General features: G+C 38.8%; 1 protein-coding gene across 9 annotated transcripts in view; it reads left to right on the forward strand.

Annotated features, from left to right (window-relative positions):
• Positions 1–19,973, forward strand: part of TDRD3 (tudor domain containing 3) — a 180,909-nt gene that overhangs the window by 108,148 nt on the left and 52,788 nt on the right. For all 9 annotated transcript variants that reach the window (XR_004268813.1, XR_004268812.1, XR_004268811.1 and 6 more), the window contains exon 10: positions 168–293. Coding sequence is in view for 6 of the 9 variants with exons in the window: in XM_032277333.1 (XP_032133224.1) it covers positions 168–293 (126 nt within the window). In the remaining 3 variants the exon portion in view is untranslated. The remainder of the gene's footprint in view (positions 1–167; positions 294–19,973) is intronic.

The following is a 19,973-nucleotide window of genomic DNA, read 5'->3' on the forward strand; positions in this document are numbered from 1 at the left end:
TTAAATGTGCTACTTAATTACTTAAAAACGTTTTTATAAAGATGTAGACTATACAAAAATATGAAAAGAAATTAAAATCCCTATTTAAAATTGTTTTTATGTATTAGTATATATTCTCCTTTTGTTTCTGCTTATACAGTGCATATTTCTTGCTTTTACATCTAAAGGTAGAGGAAAAGGCAGGGGGCGAGTAAGATCTGAAGATGAAGAGGATCTGGGAAATGCAAGGCCATCAGCACCAAGCACATTATTTGATTTCTTGGAATCTAAAATGGGAACTTTGAATATGGAAGGTAGGCTATCTTAAAGTTGATTTCTTCATTTTTTTTTTTTTAGTGTATTTCTTTTTAAAAGACCAAACTTTATTTGGAATTGTACAATAAAGCAAATGTAATATGAACATACATCCTGAGTGCTTGTTTATGAATTTACTTAATTACAAATTCCTGTTTGACAAAAGCACAGAAGAAAATGTTAATTGTTATATTCTGAAAACGTAATGGCAGTTTATTTTGCCCCCTAACTTGGATGAGTGATCTCACTAAACTATTCTCCCCAAATTTGCTCCCATCTAAATAACAGATATAACTCTATAAACAGATTGTTGTGTGGGAAAATTTATTGCCTAATCTTATATAACTTTTTTTTGATTGTGAAATTGGTATATCTCTTCTTTCTCCCCATATTACATAGTTTGAAAATGTTCACACAGTGAGTGAAAATGCTTTCACAATGTGATATATTTTTGATATACTTTAGTGATTAACATAAATATTGAAAAGAGAACTAAGTATGGTAAATATGCAGCCCTTTTCCTAAGCACATAATATAAATATTTTCGAAAATGTTGTTTTAAAAATACTATTCAAAAAGCTAAGGAAATATGCTTTAAATACAGTTTCTCATTCAGATATATTTTGAATCTAACCAAATAAGCTGAGCGATAAAAGACTTTTATATCAAATATGAAACGTTCAGATTTCATAAAAATTGAAACTTGTTTGCTACATTATATGGAAAAAGCAGCTTAGCATTTAAGAAAACAAATGTTTGATGTTGGCAAGATTTGTAAACATGATGTATTAGTTTTCTCTTGCTGTGTTAACAAATTACAAAAAAATCAGTGGCTTAAAACACAGCAAGTTTATTACCTCTTAGTTTCTTTGTGTCAGGAGTCTAGGCACAGCTTCATTGGCACCTCTGTTTAAAGTCTCAGATGCTGATGTTAAGATTTTGGTTGGGGTAGTGACCTTTATATATATATTTCATTGCACTTTAGGTTCTGGGGTACCTGGGCAGAACATGCAGGATTGTTGCATAGGTACATACATGGCAATGTGGTTTGCCGCCTCCATCCCTGTTACCTATATCTGGCATTTCTCCCCATGTTATCCCTCCCCAACTCCCTAATCCTCACTGTCCCTCCACTAGTCCCCCCAACAGACCCTGGTGTGTGATGCTCCCCTCCCTGTGTCCATGTGTTCTCATTGTTCAACACCCGCCTATGAGTGAGAACATGCGGTGTTTGATTTTCTGTTCTTGTGTCAGTTTCCTGAGAATGATGGTTTCCAGGTTCATCCATGTCCCTACAAAGGACACGAACTCATCGTTTTTTATGGCTGCATAGTATTCCATGGTGTATATGCGCCATATTTTCCTTGTCCAGTCTATCGTCAGTGGGCATTTGGGTTGGTTCCAGGTCTTTGCTATTGTAAACAATGCTGTGATGAACATACGTATGCATATGTCTTTATAATAGAACGATTTATAATCCTTTGGATATATACCCAGTAATGGGATTGCTGGGTCAAATGGAATTTCTATTTCTAGGTCCTTGAGAAATTGCCACACTGTCTTCCACAATGGTTGAACTAATTTACACTCCCACCAACAGTGTAAAAATGTTCCTATTTCTCTACATCCTCTCCAGCATCTGTTGTGTCCAGATTTTTAAATGATTGCCATTCTAACTGGCATAAGATGGTATCTCAATGTGGTTTTGATTTGCATTTCCCTAACGATCAGTGATGATGAGCATTTTTTCATATGTTTGTTGGCCTCATGTATGTCTTCTTTTGAAAAGTGTCTGCTCATATCCTTCACCCACTTTTGAATGGGCTTGTTTGTTTTTTTCTTGTAAATCTGTTTCAGTTCTTTGTAGATTCTGGATATTAGTCCTTGGTCAGATGGGTAGATTGCAAAATTTCTTTTCCCATTCTGTTGGTTGCTGGTTCACTCTAATGATTGTTTCTTTTGCTGTGCAGAAGCTGTGGAGTTTATTTAGATCCCATTTGTCTAATTTGGCTTTTGTTGCCAGTGCTTTTGGTGTTTTAGCCATGAAGTCCTTGCCTATGCCTATGTCCTGAATGGTTATGCCTAGGTTTTCTTCTAGGGTTTTTATGGTGTTAGGTCTTATGTTTAAGTCTTGAACTCATCTGGAGTTAATTTTAGTGTAAGGTGTCAGGTCTTATGTTTAAGTCTTGAACTCATCTGGAGTTAATTTTAGTGTGAGGTGTCAGGAAGGGGTCCAGTTTCTGCTTTCTGCACATGACTAGCCAGTTTCCCCAACACCACTTATTAAACAGGGAATCCTTTCCCCATTGCTTGTTTTTGTCAGGTTTGTCAAAGATCAGATGGTTGTAGACGTGTGGCATTGCCTCCGAGGCTTCTGTTCTATTCCATTGGTCTATATCTCTGTTTTGGTGCCAGTACCATGCTGTTTTGATTACTGTAGCCTTGTAGTATAGTTTGAAGTGAGGTAGCATGATGCCTCCATCTTTGTTCTTTTTGCTTAGAATTGACTTGGCTATGTGGGCTGTCTTTTGGGTCATGAAGTTTAAGGTGGTTTTTTACAGTTCTGTGAAGAGGGTCATAGGTAGCTTGATTAGGATAGCATTGAATCTATAAATTACCTTGGACAGTATGGCCATTTTCATGATATTGATTCTTCCTATCCATGAGCATGAAATGTTTTTCCATATGTTTGTGTCCTCTCATATTTCGTTGAGCAGTGGTTTGTAGTTCTCCTTGAAGAGGTCCTTTACATTGTTTGTTAGTTGTATTCCTAGTTGTTTTATTCTCTTTGTAGCAATTGTGAATGGCAGTTGGTTCTTGATTTGGCTCTCTTTAAGTCTATTATCGGTGTATAGGAATGCTTGTGATTTCTGCACATTGATTTTGTATCCTGAGACTTTGCTGAATTTGCTTATCAGTTTCAGGAAATTTGGGGCTGAGATGATGGGGGTCTTCTAAATACACAATCATGTCGTCTGCAAAAAGAGACAATTTGACTTCCTCCTTTCCTAATCAAATACGTTTTCTTTCTTTTTCTTGCCTGATTGCTCTGGCTAGAACTTCCACTACTATATTGAATAGGAGTGGGGAGAGAGGGCATCCTTGTCTAGTGCCAGATTTCAAAGGGAATGCCCATTTGGTATGATACTGGCTGTGCGATAGTCGTAAATAGCTTTTATTATTTTGAGAACATTCCGTTGATGCCTAGTTTATTTAGAGTTTTTAAATAAACTCTAAGTGGCTGTTAAGTTTTGTCCAAGGCCTTCTCTGCATCTATTGAGATAATCATGTGGTTTTTGTCTTTGGTTCTGTTTATGTGGTGAATTACGTTTATAGACTTGCGTATGTTGATCCAGTTTTTATACCTGGGATGAAGCCTACTTGATTGTAATAGATAAGCTTTTTGATGTGCTGTTGCAGTCAGTTTGCCAGTATTTTATTGAAGATTTTTGCATCTATGTTCATCATGGATATTGGCTTGAAGTTTTTCTCTTTTGTTGAGTCTCTGCCAATTTTTGGTATCAGGATGATGTTGGTCTCATAAAAAGATCTGGGAAGGATTCCCTCTTTTTGGCTTGTTTGGAATAGTTTCAGAAGGAGTGGTACCAGCTCCTCTTTGTATGTCTGGTAGAATTCAGCTGTGAACCCATCTGGACCTGGGCTTTTTTTTGGTTGGTAGACTATTAATTTCTGCCTCTACTTCAGACCTTGTTATTGGTCTATTGAGGGTTTTGACTTCTTCCTGATTTAGGCTTGGGAGGCTGCAAGTTTCCAGGAATGTACACATTACTTCCAGGTTTCCTGGTTTATGTACATAGAGTTGTTTGCAGTAATCTCTGATGGTAGTTTGTATTTCTGTGGAATTGGTGTTGATATTCCCTTTATCATTTGCATCTATTTGATTCTTCTCTCTTTTCCTTTTTATTAATCTGGCTAGTGGCCTGTCTATTTTGTTACTCTTTTCAAAAAACCAGCTCCTGGATTTATTAATGTTTATAATTGTGTCTATATCTCCTTCAGTTCTGCTCTGATCTTAGTTATTTCTTGTCTTCTGCTAGCTTTTGAGTTTTTTTTTTTAATCTTATTCCTCTAGCTCTTTCAATTTTGATGATAGGATGTCGATTTTAGATCTTTCCTTGCTTCTCATGTGGGCATTTATTGCTATAAATTTTCCTCTAGACACTGCTTTAAATGTGTCCCAGAGATTCCGGTACATTGTGTTCATTCTTGTTTGTTTCGAAGAACGTCTTTATTTCTGCCTTCGTTTCATTGTTTACCAGTCAACATTCAAGAGTCAGTTCAGGTTCCATAAAGTTGTGTGGTTCTGAGTTAGTTTCTTAATCCAGAGTTCTAATTTGATTGCACTGTGGTCTGAGAGACTGTTTGTTATGATTTCTGTTCTTTTGAGTTTGCTGAGTAGTAATTTACTTCCAATTATGTGGTCAGTTTTAGAGTAGGTTTGATGTGGTGCTGAGAAGAATGTATATTCTGTGGATTTGGGGTGGAGAATTCTGTAGATGTCTATTAGGTTTGCTTGGTCCAGGTCTGAGTTCAAGTCCTAGATATCCTTGTTAATTTTCTGTCTGGTTGATCTGTCTAATATTGACAGTGGAGTGTTAAAGTCTCCCACTATTATTGTGTGGGAGTCTAAGTCTCTTTGTAGGTTGTTAAGAACTTGCTTTATGTATCTGGGTGCTCCTATATTGCGTGCATATATATTTAGGATCGTTAGCTCTTCTTGTTGCATTATGTGATGCCCTTCTTTGTCTCTTTTGAGCTTTGTGGGTTTAAAGTCTATTTTATCAGAGACTAGGATTGCAACTCCTGCCTTTTTTTGATCTCCATTTGCTTGGCAAATCTCGCTCCATCCATTTATTTTGAGCCTGTGTGTGTCCTTGCACGTGAGATGGGTTTCCTGGATACAGCATATTGATGGGTTTTGGCTTTTTATCCAATTTGCCAGTCTGTGTCTTTTGATAGGGCATTTAGCCCATTTACATTTAAGGTTAATATTGTTATATGTGAATTTGATCCAGCCATTTTGATGCTCGCTGCTTGTTTTACCCATTAGTTGATGCAGTTTCTTCATTGTGTCGATGCTCTTTACCATTTGGTATGTTTTTGGAGTGGCTGGCACTGGTTGTTCCTTTCTATGTTTAGTGCTTCTTTCAGGAGCTCTTGTAAGGCAGGCCTGGTGGTGATGAAATCTCTGAGCAATTGCTTGTTTGTAAAGGATTTTATTTCTCCTTCACTTATGAAGCTTAATTTGGCTGGATATGAAATTCTAGGTTGAAAGTTCTTTTCTTTAAGGATGTTGAGTATTGGCCCCCACTCTCTTCTGGCTTGTAGGGTTTCTGCTGAGAGATCCGCTCTGAGTCTCATGGGCTTCCCTTTGTGGTGGGGAACCTTTCTCTCTGGCTGCTTTAGCACTTTTTCCATCATTTCAACCCTGGTTAATCTGACGATTATGTGCCTTGGGGTTACCCTTCTTGAGCAATATCTTTGTGGTGTTCTCTATATTTCCTGGACTTGAATATTGGCCTGCCTTGGTAGGTTGGGGAAGTTTTCCTAGATAAGATCCTGAAGAGTGTGTTCCAGCTTGGATTCATTCTCTCTGTCATATTCAGGTACACCTATCAAATGTAATTTGGTCTTTTCACATAATCTCATATTCCTTGGAGGATTTGTTCGTTTCTTTTTACTCTTTTTACTTTAATCTTGCCTTCTCGTTTTATTTTGTTGAATTGATCTTCAATCTCTGATATCCTTTCTTCTGCCTGGTTGGTTCAGCTATTGAAACTTGTATATGCTTCATGAAGTTCTCATGTTGTGTTTTTCAGCTCTATCAATTCATTTATATTCTTCTTTAACCTGTTTATTCTTGTTAGCATTTTGTCAAACCTTTTTTTTTCAAGGTTCTTGGTTTCTTTGGATTGGGTTAGAACATGTTCTTTTAGCTCAGAGTTATTACCCTCTTTCTGAAATCTGTTTCTGTCAATTCATCAGACTCATTCTCCATCCAGGCTTGTTCCCTTGCTGGTGAGATATTGTGATCCCTTGGAGGAGGCGACCTGTTCTGGTTTTGGGTGTATACATCCTTTTTGTGCTGGTTTCTTCCCATCTTTGTGGATTTATCTACCTGTGTCTTTGTAGTTGGTGACTTTCAGATGGGGTCTCTGAGTAGACGTCCTTTTTGTTGATGATGAAGTTATTTCTTTCTGTTTTTTAGTTTCCCTTCTAACAGTCAGGCTCCTCTGCTGTAGGACTGCTACAAGTCCACTCCAGACCCTGCTTACCTGGGGATCACCTGCGGCAGCTGCAGAACAGTAAGCGCTGCTGCCAGTTTCTTCTTCTGTTATCTTTGTCCCAGAAGTATACCTGCCAGATGTCAGCCTGAGCTCTATGAGGTGTCTCTTTGGATATACAGCGGTCAGGGAGCTGCTTGAGGAGACAGTCTGTCCCTTATAGGAGCTCAAGTACTGAGCCGTGAGCACTATTGTTCCTTTCAGAGCTGCTGGGCAGGTACGTTTAAGTCTGCTGCAGTGGAACTCATAACCACCTTTTTTCCCAGGTGCTCTGTCCTGGGAAGGTAGGGCTTTATTTTTAAGTGCCTGATGTGCTGCTGCCTTTTTTCAGAGATGCCTACCCAGCAAGAAGGTAGCGTAGTCACAGTCTGCCAGCAGAGGTGTTGCTGAACTGTCATGGGCTCTGCCCAGCTGCTGTGTGAACTTCCTTGCAGTTTTGTTTACAGAGGTGTAGTTAGAACTGCCTCAGTAATGGCAGTCTACCTCAGTAATGGCGGACTGCCTCTGTAATGGCAGACTGCCTTGGTAATTGCGGATTCCTTCAGTAATGGCAGACTGCCTCTGTAATGGTTGGCTGCCTCAGTAATGGTGGACTGTCTTGGTAGTAGTGGACTGCCTTGGTAATGGCAGACACCCTTCCTTCCACAGAGCTGGACTGTCCTATGTACAGCTGTGCTTGCTGTGAAGCTCTCAATCCAGAGCGTTTCAGATTGCTGGTCTTTGTGGGGGTGGGACCTGTCAAGCCAGATCACCTGGCTTCCTATTTCAGCCCCCTTTTTTTCAGTTGAATAGGCTTCTCTGTCTCTCAGGTGTTCCAGGTGCCAGTTGAAATGGCTGCCAAGATTTGTGTGAGATTTTGTGCGGAGACCCGCTGTTCCAGCTGAATCAGCTGTGCTGGAGACTCGTGACACTTTTCCACTGGGGAATCTCCTGGTCTGTGGGCAGTAAAAACTTGTTTGGAAATGTGGTGATCACTTACCCTCTGCGATCTCACTGGGAACTGCACTCCATAGCTGTTTCTATTTGGCCATCTTGGATCGTCTTCCCTGGGGCAGTGATCCTATCTGAGACTTGAGGTCCTTACAGGCTCACTGGTTCATGCAGAATTCATTTCCTGTGGATTCAAGACTGAAGTCCTGTTTTTTGCTTGGTGTTGCCTGGAGACTGCTTTATCTCCTAAAAACTGCCTTTAGATTGTTGCCACATGGGCCCACTCCTTGGGCAATTTACATATTGTTTGCTTCTGCAAGGCGAGCAGGAGAGTCTGCTGCTGCTGCTTCAGATTTTGTCTCTTTTTGACTCTGACTTATGAGTATTTTTGTCCCAACCTCCCTTCATACTGTCACACTGAGAGCTCTTTTGATTTTTTTCATCCTGTCCCCTTACATTTGCTTTTGACCCTTATATTAGTTTGTTTCCATGCTGCTGATAAATTCATACCCAAGGCTGGGTAATTTATACAGGGAAAGGGTTTATTGGACTTATAGTTTCATGTGGCTGGGGAAACCTCACAATCATGGTGGAAAGCAGGGAGGAGCAAGTCACTTCTTATGTGGATGGCAGCAGGCAAAGAGAGTGCTTGCTCAGGGAAACTCTACCTTATAAAGCCATCAGATCTCGTAAGACTTATTCACTATCATGAGAACAGCATGGGAAAGACCTGTCCCCACGATTTAATTACTTCCCACCAGCTCCCTCCCACAACATATGGGAATTCAAGATGAGATTTGGGTGGGAACACAGCCAAACCATCATTCCACCACTGGCCCCTCCCAAATATCGTGTCCTCACATTTCAAAACCAATCATGCCTTTGCAGCAGTTCCCCAAAGTCTTATTTCAGCATTTACTTAAAAGTCCACAGTTGAAAGTCTTATCTGAGACAAGGCAAGTCTCTAATGCCTAAGAGACTGTAAAATCAAAAGCAAATTGGTTGCTTCCTAGATACAGTGGAGGTACAGGCATTGGGTAAATACAGCCATTCCGAATGGGAGAAATCAGCCAAACAAAGGGGCTACAGGCCCCATGCAAGTCCAAAATCCAGTGGGGCAATCAAATCTTTTTTTTTCCCCCTAACCACTAGATGACCAGGAAGACAAACAAATCTTAAATCTCCAAAATGATCCCCTTTGACTCCATGTCTCACATCCAGGTCACCCTGATGAATGAAGAGAGCTCCCATGGTCTTGGGCCACTCTGCCTCTATGGCTTTGTAAGGTACAGCCTCCCTCCCAGCTGCTTGCATGGGCGGGCGATGAGTGTCTGTGGCTTTTCCAGGTGCATGGTGCAAACTATTGGTGGGTCTACCATTCCAGGGTCTGGAGTATGATGGCCATCTTCTCATAGCTCCACTAGGCAGTGCCCCAGTAGGAACTCTGTGTAGGGAATCTGACTCCAAATTTCCATTCTGCACTGCCCTATTAGAGGTTCTCTATGAGGGCCCCACCCCTGCAGCAAACTTCTGCCTGAGCATTCAGTTGTTTTCATATAGCCTCTGAAATCCAGGTGGAGGTTCCCATTCCCCACTTTGTGACTTCTGTGCACTCATAGGCTCAACATCATGTGGAAACTGCCAAGACTTGAGGCTTGCACCATCTGCAACCACAGCCCCAGCTCTATGTTGGTCCCTTTCAGCAATGGCTGGATTGGCTGGGATGCAGGGCACCAAGTCCCTAGGCTGCACACAGCACAAGGACCCTGGGCCCATCTTGTGAAACCATTTTTTCCTCCTATGCCTCCGGGCTTGTGATGGGAGGGTCTCCATGAAGACCTCTGACATGCCCTGAAGACATTTTCCCCATTGTCTTGGGAATTAACATTCAGCTCCTTGTTACTTATGCAAATTTCTGTAGCTAACTTGGATTTATCCTCAGAAAATGGGGTTTTCTTTACTATTACATTGTCTGGCTGTAAATTTTTCAAACTTTTATGCTGTGTTTTCCCATAACCTCATAACCTCATTATGATTTAGGAGACAGTATCGAAGTTGATATGGCTTGGCTGTGTCCCTGTCCAAATCTCATCTTGAATTCCCACATGTTGTGGGAGGGACCCAGTAGGAGGTAATTGAATCGTGGGAGCAGGTCTTTCCCATGCTGTTCTCGTGACAGTGTAAGTCTCATGAGATCTGATGGCTTTATAAAGTAGAATGTCCCTGAGCAAGCTCTCTCTTTGTCTGCTGCCATCCATGTAAGATGTGACTTACTTTTCCTTGCCTTCTGTCATGATTGTGAGGCTTCCCCAGAGGGGCACATGAAACTATAAGTCCAAAAAGCCCCTTTTCCTGTGTAAATTACCCAGTCTCAGGTATGTCTTTATAGCAGCATAAAAACAAACTAATAAAGTAAATTGGTATGAGTAGAGTGGGGTGCTGCTGAAAAGATACCCAAAAATGTGGAAGCAACTTTGAATCTGGGTATCGGGCAAGATTGGAAAGGTTTGGAGGGCTTAGAAGAGGACAGAAAAATGTGGGAAAGTTTGCAACTCCCTAGAGACTTGAATGGCTTTGAAGAAAATGCTGATAAGTAAATGGACAATGAAATCCAAGTTGAGCTGGTCTCAGATGGAGATGAGGAACTTGTTGAGAACTGGAGCAAAGGAAACTTTTGTTATATTTTAGCAAAGAGACTGGCAGCATTTTGCCTCTGCCCTAGAGATTTGTGGAACTTTAAACTTGAGAGAGATGATTTAGGGTATCTGGCAGAAGAAATTTTTAAGCAGCAAAGCATTCAAAAGGTGACTTCAATGTTCTTAAAGGCATTCAGTTTTGAAAGGAAAACACAGCATAAAAGTTTGGAAAATTTATGTTTGGGTTCTCAGGGACACCTTCTTGGATAAGCACCATGGCCTCGGCTTATAGTCTGGCCTTCAAGGTTTAGTAACCTTGTGGGGGACCCATCATACTACATCTAGGAAGCAACATTTTAAATCTCTCCTAGATGTACCATGTGGGGAGGGCACACTGACTGATTCAGGAAATGGGCAGAAGGCTTCTTAGAGGAGATGGTATCTAGCCAAGACTGAGGAGAAGTGTTGGGGCAGTCCAAGTAGAGGAAGCACTATGTGTACAGGCGTGGAGGCATTGAGCACCAGTTCTGTGTGCCTCGGAACATGTGGTAGAGGCAGTGCTGTGAGGAGAGAGATGGAATTGGTAGGCTAGAGCTAGATCACAAGGATTTTGTCCTAAGGAGTTTTAATTCTGTCCAAATGTTATACAAAGGCATGAAAGGGTTTTTGGCATAAGAGCCATGAGGTTTATTTTGCTGCTTTAAGAAAAAATTTTCTGTCAGCACAATGGAAAATAGGGTAAGATGGGATTGAGATTGAAAACAGACAATAGTTGTATGTGTTGTAGGGAATTATTCATTCAATAAATGCAGTATTTTATTTAGTATTTGAAATACCTCATTCAGAAGACTCAGGAAAGTAAATTGATTTTGTAGCTTTTATCACAAAGAAGCTCACTGTCTAGTTTACAGAAGAAACCATAAACTAAAGGGACACAGGAATGCTTATTTTCAAAGGATTTCATCATTTACTTGATGAAAAACCAAAATAATACTTAACAAAATATAAGTGCTTAGCAGAAGTTATTTTGAAAATAGTAATCAGATGTGATCTGGTATAATTGTAACCTGTAATAACATTGAGTCTTTTATTTCAAAGTTTTATTGCCAAGATAAGACCTACTAGTTGTTTTGAATGGCTACTAAATACTTTAATCAGTCAGATTTAAAAACACTATTTGGTTTGCTATTTTGTTGTTTTGAAGATTTACCTTACCAGGAGCTGATTGCACCATTGCTAGCAGCTTTTCTGACCTTAAACTCTCTTTGATGATGTTGGCATCACACAGAAGGGATTCATGATAACACACATAAGTACAAATAGACAATAAAATGATACACACACACACACACGCGCACACACACACACACATGCACACCCACACACGAAAGATTATCGTGCTTGTAGCTATTTCTTATATTCTCTTGGTTCTGTCTTCCTGGTACAATGAAAATAACAGGATTGATGGAAAAGTTGTGTGTTGGTTGCCCTCAGGTATCTTTAGCAGGTGTCATTGTGTTACTTTCTCTCGTTGACTTGCTCTCACTGCTTAAGTGCCAATATTCTTAGGTGCGTAGTGTATTGTAAAACAAACAAAAAACAGTTGAGGCAAGCTACTGAATTATTTTTCAGCTCATTTTAAGGTAGTATTTTTTTTTTCTTTTTTTGAGAGGGAGTCTTGCTCTGTTGCCCAGGCTGGAATGCAGTGGCTCAATCTTGGCTCACTGCAACCTCTGCCTCCAGGTTCAAGCAATTCTCCTGCCTCAGCCTCCTGAGTAGCTGGGATTACAGGCGCCCACCACTGCCCGGATAATTTTTGTATTTTTAGTAGAGACAGGGTTTCACCATGTTGGCCAGGCTGGTCTTGAACGCCTGACCTTGAGATCCACCTGCCTTGGCCTCCCAAAGTGCTGGGATTATAGGCATAAGCCACCACCCCTAGCCGATAGCATTCATTTTTAATTGGAATTAAAGTAAATTTTACTTTTGTAAAGTTGAATCTCCACTTTGGTGGAAAATTTGGTTAAATCTCTTGTTCTAAAATTAACTCTTCATTGATCGTAGAAAATGTTGGACATTTTTCTAAGATAAATCTACAAAGGTTTTAGGGTAACATCTTCATAATGTTTAAATGCGTCTTGAACAGCTAATGAAGAGAGTTAGGATCTTATTTATGTTCATATTACCAGCATCATTATTTAGGTCTGTTATAGACTCAAATTGACATTACAAAGAAGTAATTGTGATTCAGTGGTATGTATATTTAGGGTTTAAAAAGCTTGCTTTTCTACTATAGTTGCATAATCAAACCTTTCTTGCTGCTGTATTTTGTATCAGCATAAGCTGTCTAAGGATTTTGTTTAGTTTTAGTACCCCTAGAAGCCAGAATTTAGCAGATGAAGCCTTGGCTTGGATGGATTTGTTATGTCATATCAGAATCTATACACTAATGTGTCAGACTGGTTGGAAAAAAAATATATTCTGATTTTTAAAAATTTCATCGGAATTATCACCTTTATTTTGCTTAGAAATTTTTCTCAGCATTAACTTTTTGTTGTTATATCTTTAAACTGGAATAAAACATTCTAGTTGACATTTTTATTAATATTCTGAAAAAAGTGACGTTGGATTGCATTGTTTTCTGTTACCAAATGAAAAGGACAGGGTACTGGAGCAGATACATACAACTAATTCCACCACTAAACTCACAGCTCTTACATATTAGTTGTATGTCTTTGGGCAAGATATAGAACTATTAACCTTAATTTTTTCATCAGGAAATGGAGAAATAGTGACAGAACCTATTGTAGGACTATATGGTTTTAGAGAAGATCAAATTAAATAATGTATATAAAGTGCTAAGCACAGTGCTTGGCATCAGCAGCCCCAGCAGACGGAACAACATCCTCCACTTATAGTGTATCATCTCCACCTCCACTGCCCTACGTCAGGCCTTCATCAGCCTTTCACTGTTTTTTTTTTCAAAACCTTATCATCCCATTCTCCATATTGTGGTCAGTGACCTTTCCACACACAAATTTGATCTCACTACCTGCTGGCTTAAAATGCTCCATTGACTCTTCTCATTGGCAGAATAAAATTCAGACTACACTATATATATTGTTTTTATGGTGTTCCATTACTCTTTTTTCTGTGGATTTTGTGAAAATTGTGTTTATATCAGTTAATAGGACTACATAATTTCAAATACAGCATAATATGTAGACATAAATAATCTGCTTAGATATTAGCTGATACAAGGATAACACTACCCATTTTTAGACTGCATTCTATCCTGGGCAATAAAGCAACACCCCTGTTCTCTCTCCCTCTTCCTCTTCCTTTTATCCTCTCCTTCATTCTTTTTTTTTCTTTTTCTTTTTTTTTTTTATTCTTTCTCTTTCTTTCTTTCTTAAAAAAAAAAAAAAAAAAATGTCACTTACAGAATGTGTCCCCATCCAGCCTCCTGAGGAGGAGAGAAGGAGACAATGGTGAGGGGAAAAGGACAGCAAGAAAAAGAGGTGGTATATATATGAGAGATGGAAGGAAGCTGTCTGCCCTACGCCATGGAATTCCTTTATTAAAAGAATTTTGGGCCGAGTGTGGTGGCTCATGCCTGTAATCCCAGCACTTCAGGAGGCCAAAGTGGAAGGATCGCCTGAGCCCAGGAGTTTGAGACCAGACCGGGCAACATGGCAAAAACCTGTCTCTACAAAAAAACTTAAAAATGAACCAAGCATGGTGGCATCTGCCTGTAGTTCCAGCTAGTGTGTAGGTTGAGGCAGAAGGATCTGCTTGAGGCCAGATCGTTGAGAGGCAGTGAGCCATGACATCGCCACTGCATTCCAGTGTGGGAGACAAAGCAAGATTCTGCCTCAGAAGAACAAAGAAGGAAACCCAACTTCATGAATATCATGTTGTGAGTCCACTATATTTCTTTCAGTATCCTTGCTGAGCCAATAGAGTAGTCAAGGTACAAAAGAGGGATGCGACCGACTCCAGATAAAATAATACTGAGTAATTGTGAGTCAGTAGGAATCCAGACCCCTCCAGAGTCCTGGACCAAGCACAGCTTGAGGATGCCATTTGCATCTGAATGTGAGCACTAGAAAGGCCCTTTGGCTTCCTGGTGTCCAAGTTAAGAGAGATGGGGAGATGGGGAGACCCAGAAGGCCAATGATTGGCCAAAGCCACATGCAAAGCCCACCAGGTTACTCTACAGGATGATCTGCAGTGATATCTCTTGACATTTCTATTCCCACTTCCCTCCCGTCACCCCAATGGTTCTCCCAACACCCTTTTCTCCACCACTCTGAAAAACTTATCCTGAGCCCAAAATAGAGGACTTCTTGTCCATTTCTTTCTCGTCCTTTCTTCTTGATTCTGTATCCCAAATACTTCCAAAAAACTAGTCAAGAATCAGAAAAACCTGTTAGTTGACAGCAGGAAAGCAAAGACCAGGAACACCCATTCAAGAATAAATTTGGCTTGCTCTTACCCAGAGAATAAGTTTCAGTTTATAGTTCATATATCCTTTTCTTTCACCTAATGTTCCATCCTCATCCTCATCTCCCAATATGCACCTTCACGGGTGATTCGACCAGAAAGTGAACCAAGCAATTACCTATTCCCCAAACCCGTCATCCACAATTAATGCTCCCCAGGCTTAAGTCACAGTGGCAGAAGGATCTACGGGTCTCCACATACACTCTTCTACTTTACCCAAATAAGTGATTTGTGTGAAAGCTACACTACAAATGTGCATGTGTAGCCAGCCATCTTTTCAAGGGAAACAGGGTGCTCAGGGGCATTTTATCTAGAGATTCCATTGAACTTGACATTGTCAGAAATTTATTTAGGACAAATGCAAACCAGCAGAACTGTGTGAAATATAAAGAAAGAAAAGTATAACATTAATGGTTGATGGGTACTTTACATCAAGTTGCAGGTCTTTGATAGTTCATAGGTGTCTTTTTGGCTTTGTTTTTGATTTATTTTCTTTTATTCAAGTTTCAGGTCACTTGGGATAGTATGCCTTGTAGATTTACATCTTGAACTTTGAAGACTAAAGAATAGGGACCTTATAAAGGAAATGTAATATAATGATAATAGCTTAATTGGAAAGGAAGGAAACTAGGTCAAGACAAGAGAGAATATGTATATATTAGACTAGATGTTATTGTGAAAGATTTCCTCAAGAAAGAATCATTCATGTATTGTCTATTATGTATATTTTTATCTAATTGCATCAAACAGCATTAATACATATTGATGGAAATCTACGGTGGAATGCCTGTTTGGTAACCAGGAATAAATGATTGCTATGTGTATGGCAGCCATCAACTGCCAGTACAGCAGAAAGCAGAAGGAATGTGTAGCTATCTGCCCACAACTTACCACTTTCTTTCTATTCCTAGTCATCTGTACAGGCTTCCCAGCCCGTAACTTTTTCTTCCTATAAAGCTGATTCCTTTTTACCATTCCATTCTTTTTGAAGTGCAAATGTACCCTAAATTTCTAGATAGTACTTTAAGCTTAACTTGAGTTGATTATTTTCAGTTCTATTTGTGGACAATTTGTTACCTTTAATAGTTAATAGTCTATGCCAGAGCCACTTATTGTCTAGTCAACAAAGAAGTACAGATTAAGTGCTGAAATTAAGAGTGTTTAGAAACCCCTTTAGCAATTTGACAGTACCTAAACATTTTTTACTGTATTTTACAAAAGCAACAGTCAGAAGCTGATTAGAAATTAAAACCAGAACCAGCAACTAAAACAAAAACCCTGGTCTTTCACTACAGTAAGTTTAAAATGTTCTGGTTTATGTTGTGAGGACATTGCAGTCTCTGGATTTACCTGCATTCTGACAGCCTGACACTTCAGAGTAACAAGGCCAGGCAGTTATTTTAAGATGGTAGGCCCAGTACCAGCTGGGAAGTGAAAATATACTACAGTGCTGCCTTCTCTTAGCCATGCAGTGAGGCACCAAAACTTTATGGAGAGGCTGCCTCCAGTCCTCAGTTCTAGTCTTTAAATGTTCTCAGCTCTGGCTGTGGACCTGTGTGGTATGTGAATCTTATGTAATTCTGGTATGGGCTGTTGAGCCCCTTGCAAGCTGTACATCTTTTTTTTTTTTCCATTTATTTATTTTATTGCATTTTAGATTTTGGGGTACATGTGAAGAACATGCAAGATTGTTGCATAGGTACACACGTGGCAGTGTGATTTGCTGCCTTCCTCCCCATCACCTACATCTGGCATCTCTCCCCTTGCTATCTCTCCCCAACTCCCCACCCCCCACCGTCCCTCCCCTATTTCCCCCCACCTGACCCCAGTGTGTAGTGCTCCCCTCCCTGTGTCCATGTGTTCTCATTGTTCAACACCCGCCTTTGAGTGAGAACATGCCCTGGAGGCTCTACATCTACAGAGACGCTGTCCCCACTGTGCCTTTTCTGAATTCCTGGTCCACAGGATCTGTGAGCATAATAAAGTGAATGTTCTTTTATGCCACTAAGTTTGAGTAGTGGTTTGTTACATAATGGTAGTACTGGGGAAAAATCTCTAAAAATTGGCCTCATCTCGAATTGTGATTTAAAAAAAACTGGTAAGTGAAAAAAAAACTTTGTGCTGTCATTGGTGTGTTGCTTTTTAAGTCACTATAGTATTTCAACTTTGTAAATACATTTAAAAAGGTAGTTAATAACTTCAGTGTCATATTTAATTGCCTAGGTATGTGTCATTTCTAGGCTACATCTTTTATGAGCCTTAAATTATGCTTAATGCATTATATACATGGATGTTTTCTTAGGCTAATAATGTATTCAGCACTAAGCTACAAACATCTCCAGACTTTACTAAGAGCCAAACCCAAAGGACCTAATTTTTCAGAATTAGTCTCTATAAAATATCACGAAAAGAGGCTGCGTGGGTTCCGTGAGTTCTTTTTAGCCCCCAGTTTTATTAGAATATTATTAGGGGTGTTCTTAAATTTGAATGATCCTAATATAGTCTGCTCTGAATTTTTGAAATATTAGATTTTGTATCTAATATAATTGATCATTAATGAACTGAAGAAGTTTCCTCTGCTGTAGAGTTTGCGTATTCAATCTAAATTGTTTTAAATCAATTTGTTTAATTTATTTGCATATGATCATATCATTACTTTTTTTGGTACTTGGATCTGTAGAAGATGGATATAGCTTTTCTCAGAATACTAGAACACAGGAGCCTCTTTTTTATTTTTGCCATTATTTTCTTCCTCCTCAATTAATTGTCTATTCACTTAAACATTTATTAACCATAAAATAAAATAATAAGTGTCATTTATTGAGCATCTGCTATGTGCCAGGGACTATGCTAGCTGCTTTGCATAGTATTAATTCATTTTATCATCTGCAAATGAAAAATATATATTATTTCCATTTGACAGATAAAGAAATAGATTGTATATTAATATTTTAACTAAAGCAAAAATAACATAAAGCTGTTATATCTACATGGTTTTTGACCCACAGATCTAGTGCCTCGTGTATAAATACCTGTTTATCAACAAGAGAACTTTATCTGACTTTACCCAAGTAGCTAAATTACTCAAACACGTGTATTTCCATTTAATGAATCGATTTGTCCATTAGTGCTTTTTTTAACCCTGGCAGAAAAATATTTTTATAATAATCCTAATCTGAGTTTCATGATGAAATACTGAAAATAACTCATGGTTATTAGTCATTTACTGCTAGCAGCATAATGGTAGCTTTGTTGAGGTGTAAGAGGGAGGTTAATAGTGGGGTCTGGAATCTACTCAGTTAATCCCAGCTCTACTCTGTGCTAGTTGTGTGACCTAGTCATGCCTCTTCAGCTTCCTTATCTATGAAATGGGGATGTTATAACTGCACCCCAAGGTAAGCTTATTTGGTTTTTTAATTATGTGAGAAATTTTACGAAACTAGAATTTTTTTTTCTTTTTTGTATTTGTAAGGACTAGCTTGGGCTTTATATGGGGCTAAACAGGGCAATCTTTGCAGTTGTATTGTTGGTGTATGTTGCACTGTTTCTCAGAATCTCTTGATTTGTTCATTTATAACAGCAATAGTCTTCTGCTTTATGCTAACTTTTTATAAATTGGCCTTTTTCTGTTTTTTTTAAAGGGTCTTTGACACACCAAAAAATTAATTCTTTGAACATTGAGCATCATAAATATGTTTATTTTGAGCTTAGTCTTCAGTATAACATGTGTCATATCTATAAAGATTTTAATGAGAACAGGAAAATAACTATATATTTGAATAATTATGCAAATTATAATTGAAAGAAAAATTTCATGCCAGATTAAAACTAATGTTAATTCCTGTGATAATTTTTGCTGAGCTTTGGTGTTTTTATTTAGCATAATAGACATCAAGTTTATGATACTGGAATATACAGTAATTTTTCCTTTGAAATTAACAATTAATGTTTTTTTGACTTTACTTAGAATTTAAGCAGGTTTCTAGCCTGCTTTGTATGTGTTGTTCTCTCCTCTTGGATGACTCTTCCCTACTTTAATCATATTTCTTCTCATCAGGGCTCACCTAAACACCATTTCTTCAGAGAAGTTCTACCTGTGTATTGGTGTACCCTGTACTACTCCTAGTTTTTTCATAAGTCTGTTTCTTTTTCATACATTTTATTATAGCTTTAAGCTACATTATTTGTTCTTTTTACCTATTTTTTGTTGTCTGCCTCTGCCTATTGAAACTGAGCTCCAAAGGATAGAGGGAAATGGGTCTTACCTACTACTTTCATACAGAGTGACTAGGAGAGTGTTGACAACACCACCAGCAGTCGATGCTCAGTAACTATGATGAGTAACTAAGTGAAGGAAAGAGTTAAGTAGCATCATCCCAATTTTACAAGGTCACACACAGCTTCTCAGTGGTAGGACTGGAATTTGATTCCAGTAGTCAGTCTAATTCCAAACACCTTATATGGACCCAGGAGAAAGCAGTTTTATATATATTTTCAAACTCAATCATTACCATAATCCTGTGATAAGAATAATTTCTCACATTTTACAAATGAGGAAACTGGGGTTCTCAGTGACTTTGTCAAAGGTGCATTACTGCAGAACTGGAGAAGCAGTTTATTTGGTCTCAAGCTCAGTGTTCTCTAGTGCAAATCAGAGATGGCTTTTAGAAGCTTATATTTATGTGTGTGTTGTGCAGTCTTTTTCTGTGATCATTTGAACTCAGTCTAAATCTACCTTAGTGTGCTTTGTTGCAAACTTCTCTTAAAGAAGGAAAAATAGAGGAGTGCATTTTCTATTTCAATTTTGCATCCTTAACTAAGCCCAGGTAATGGTGTTAAACAGGTAGTGATTTGAACTTGGAGGCTTATTTCATTCCTAGTGTTTTCAGTAATTCTTTCAGCAAATATTTACCGAGTGCCACCTATTTGCCTGATTCTCTAGTAGCTAAGTACTGGAGAAAACAATGCTGAGTAAGACTCAGACCCTACTCTCAATGTGATAACTATGTAAAAATATTTAAAGCAGCCTTAAAAAAATGTAGTGCTGAAATTAATGAGATACCTGCACTCACTAAACTGGAAAGATACCCATGAGATAGTGTTCATTGAAAAACTGAATTGTAGCCCATGAGATGTAGCATGAGTCTTTTTTGTTAAAGAAGGTGTGTGAATTATATAAAAAAGGATAACCTCTGAAACTGAATAGTGACTATATCTGGAAGTGGGATTGTATAGGTAGAAGGTGAAACTTTCTTCTATACAGTTTTCTATTGATAGGATCAAGAGTAATTTTTTTTTCAAT

This window comes from Sapajus apella, unplaced genomic scaffold (genome assembly GCF_009761245.1).
Source record: "Sapajus apella isolate SASKATOON/1434 unplaced genomic scaffold, GSC_monkey_1.0 scaffold9, whole genome shotgun sequence".
Classification (NCBI taxonomy): domain Eukaryota; kingdom Metazoa; phylum Chordata; class Mammalia; order Primates; family Cebidae; genus Sapajus; species Sapajus apella.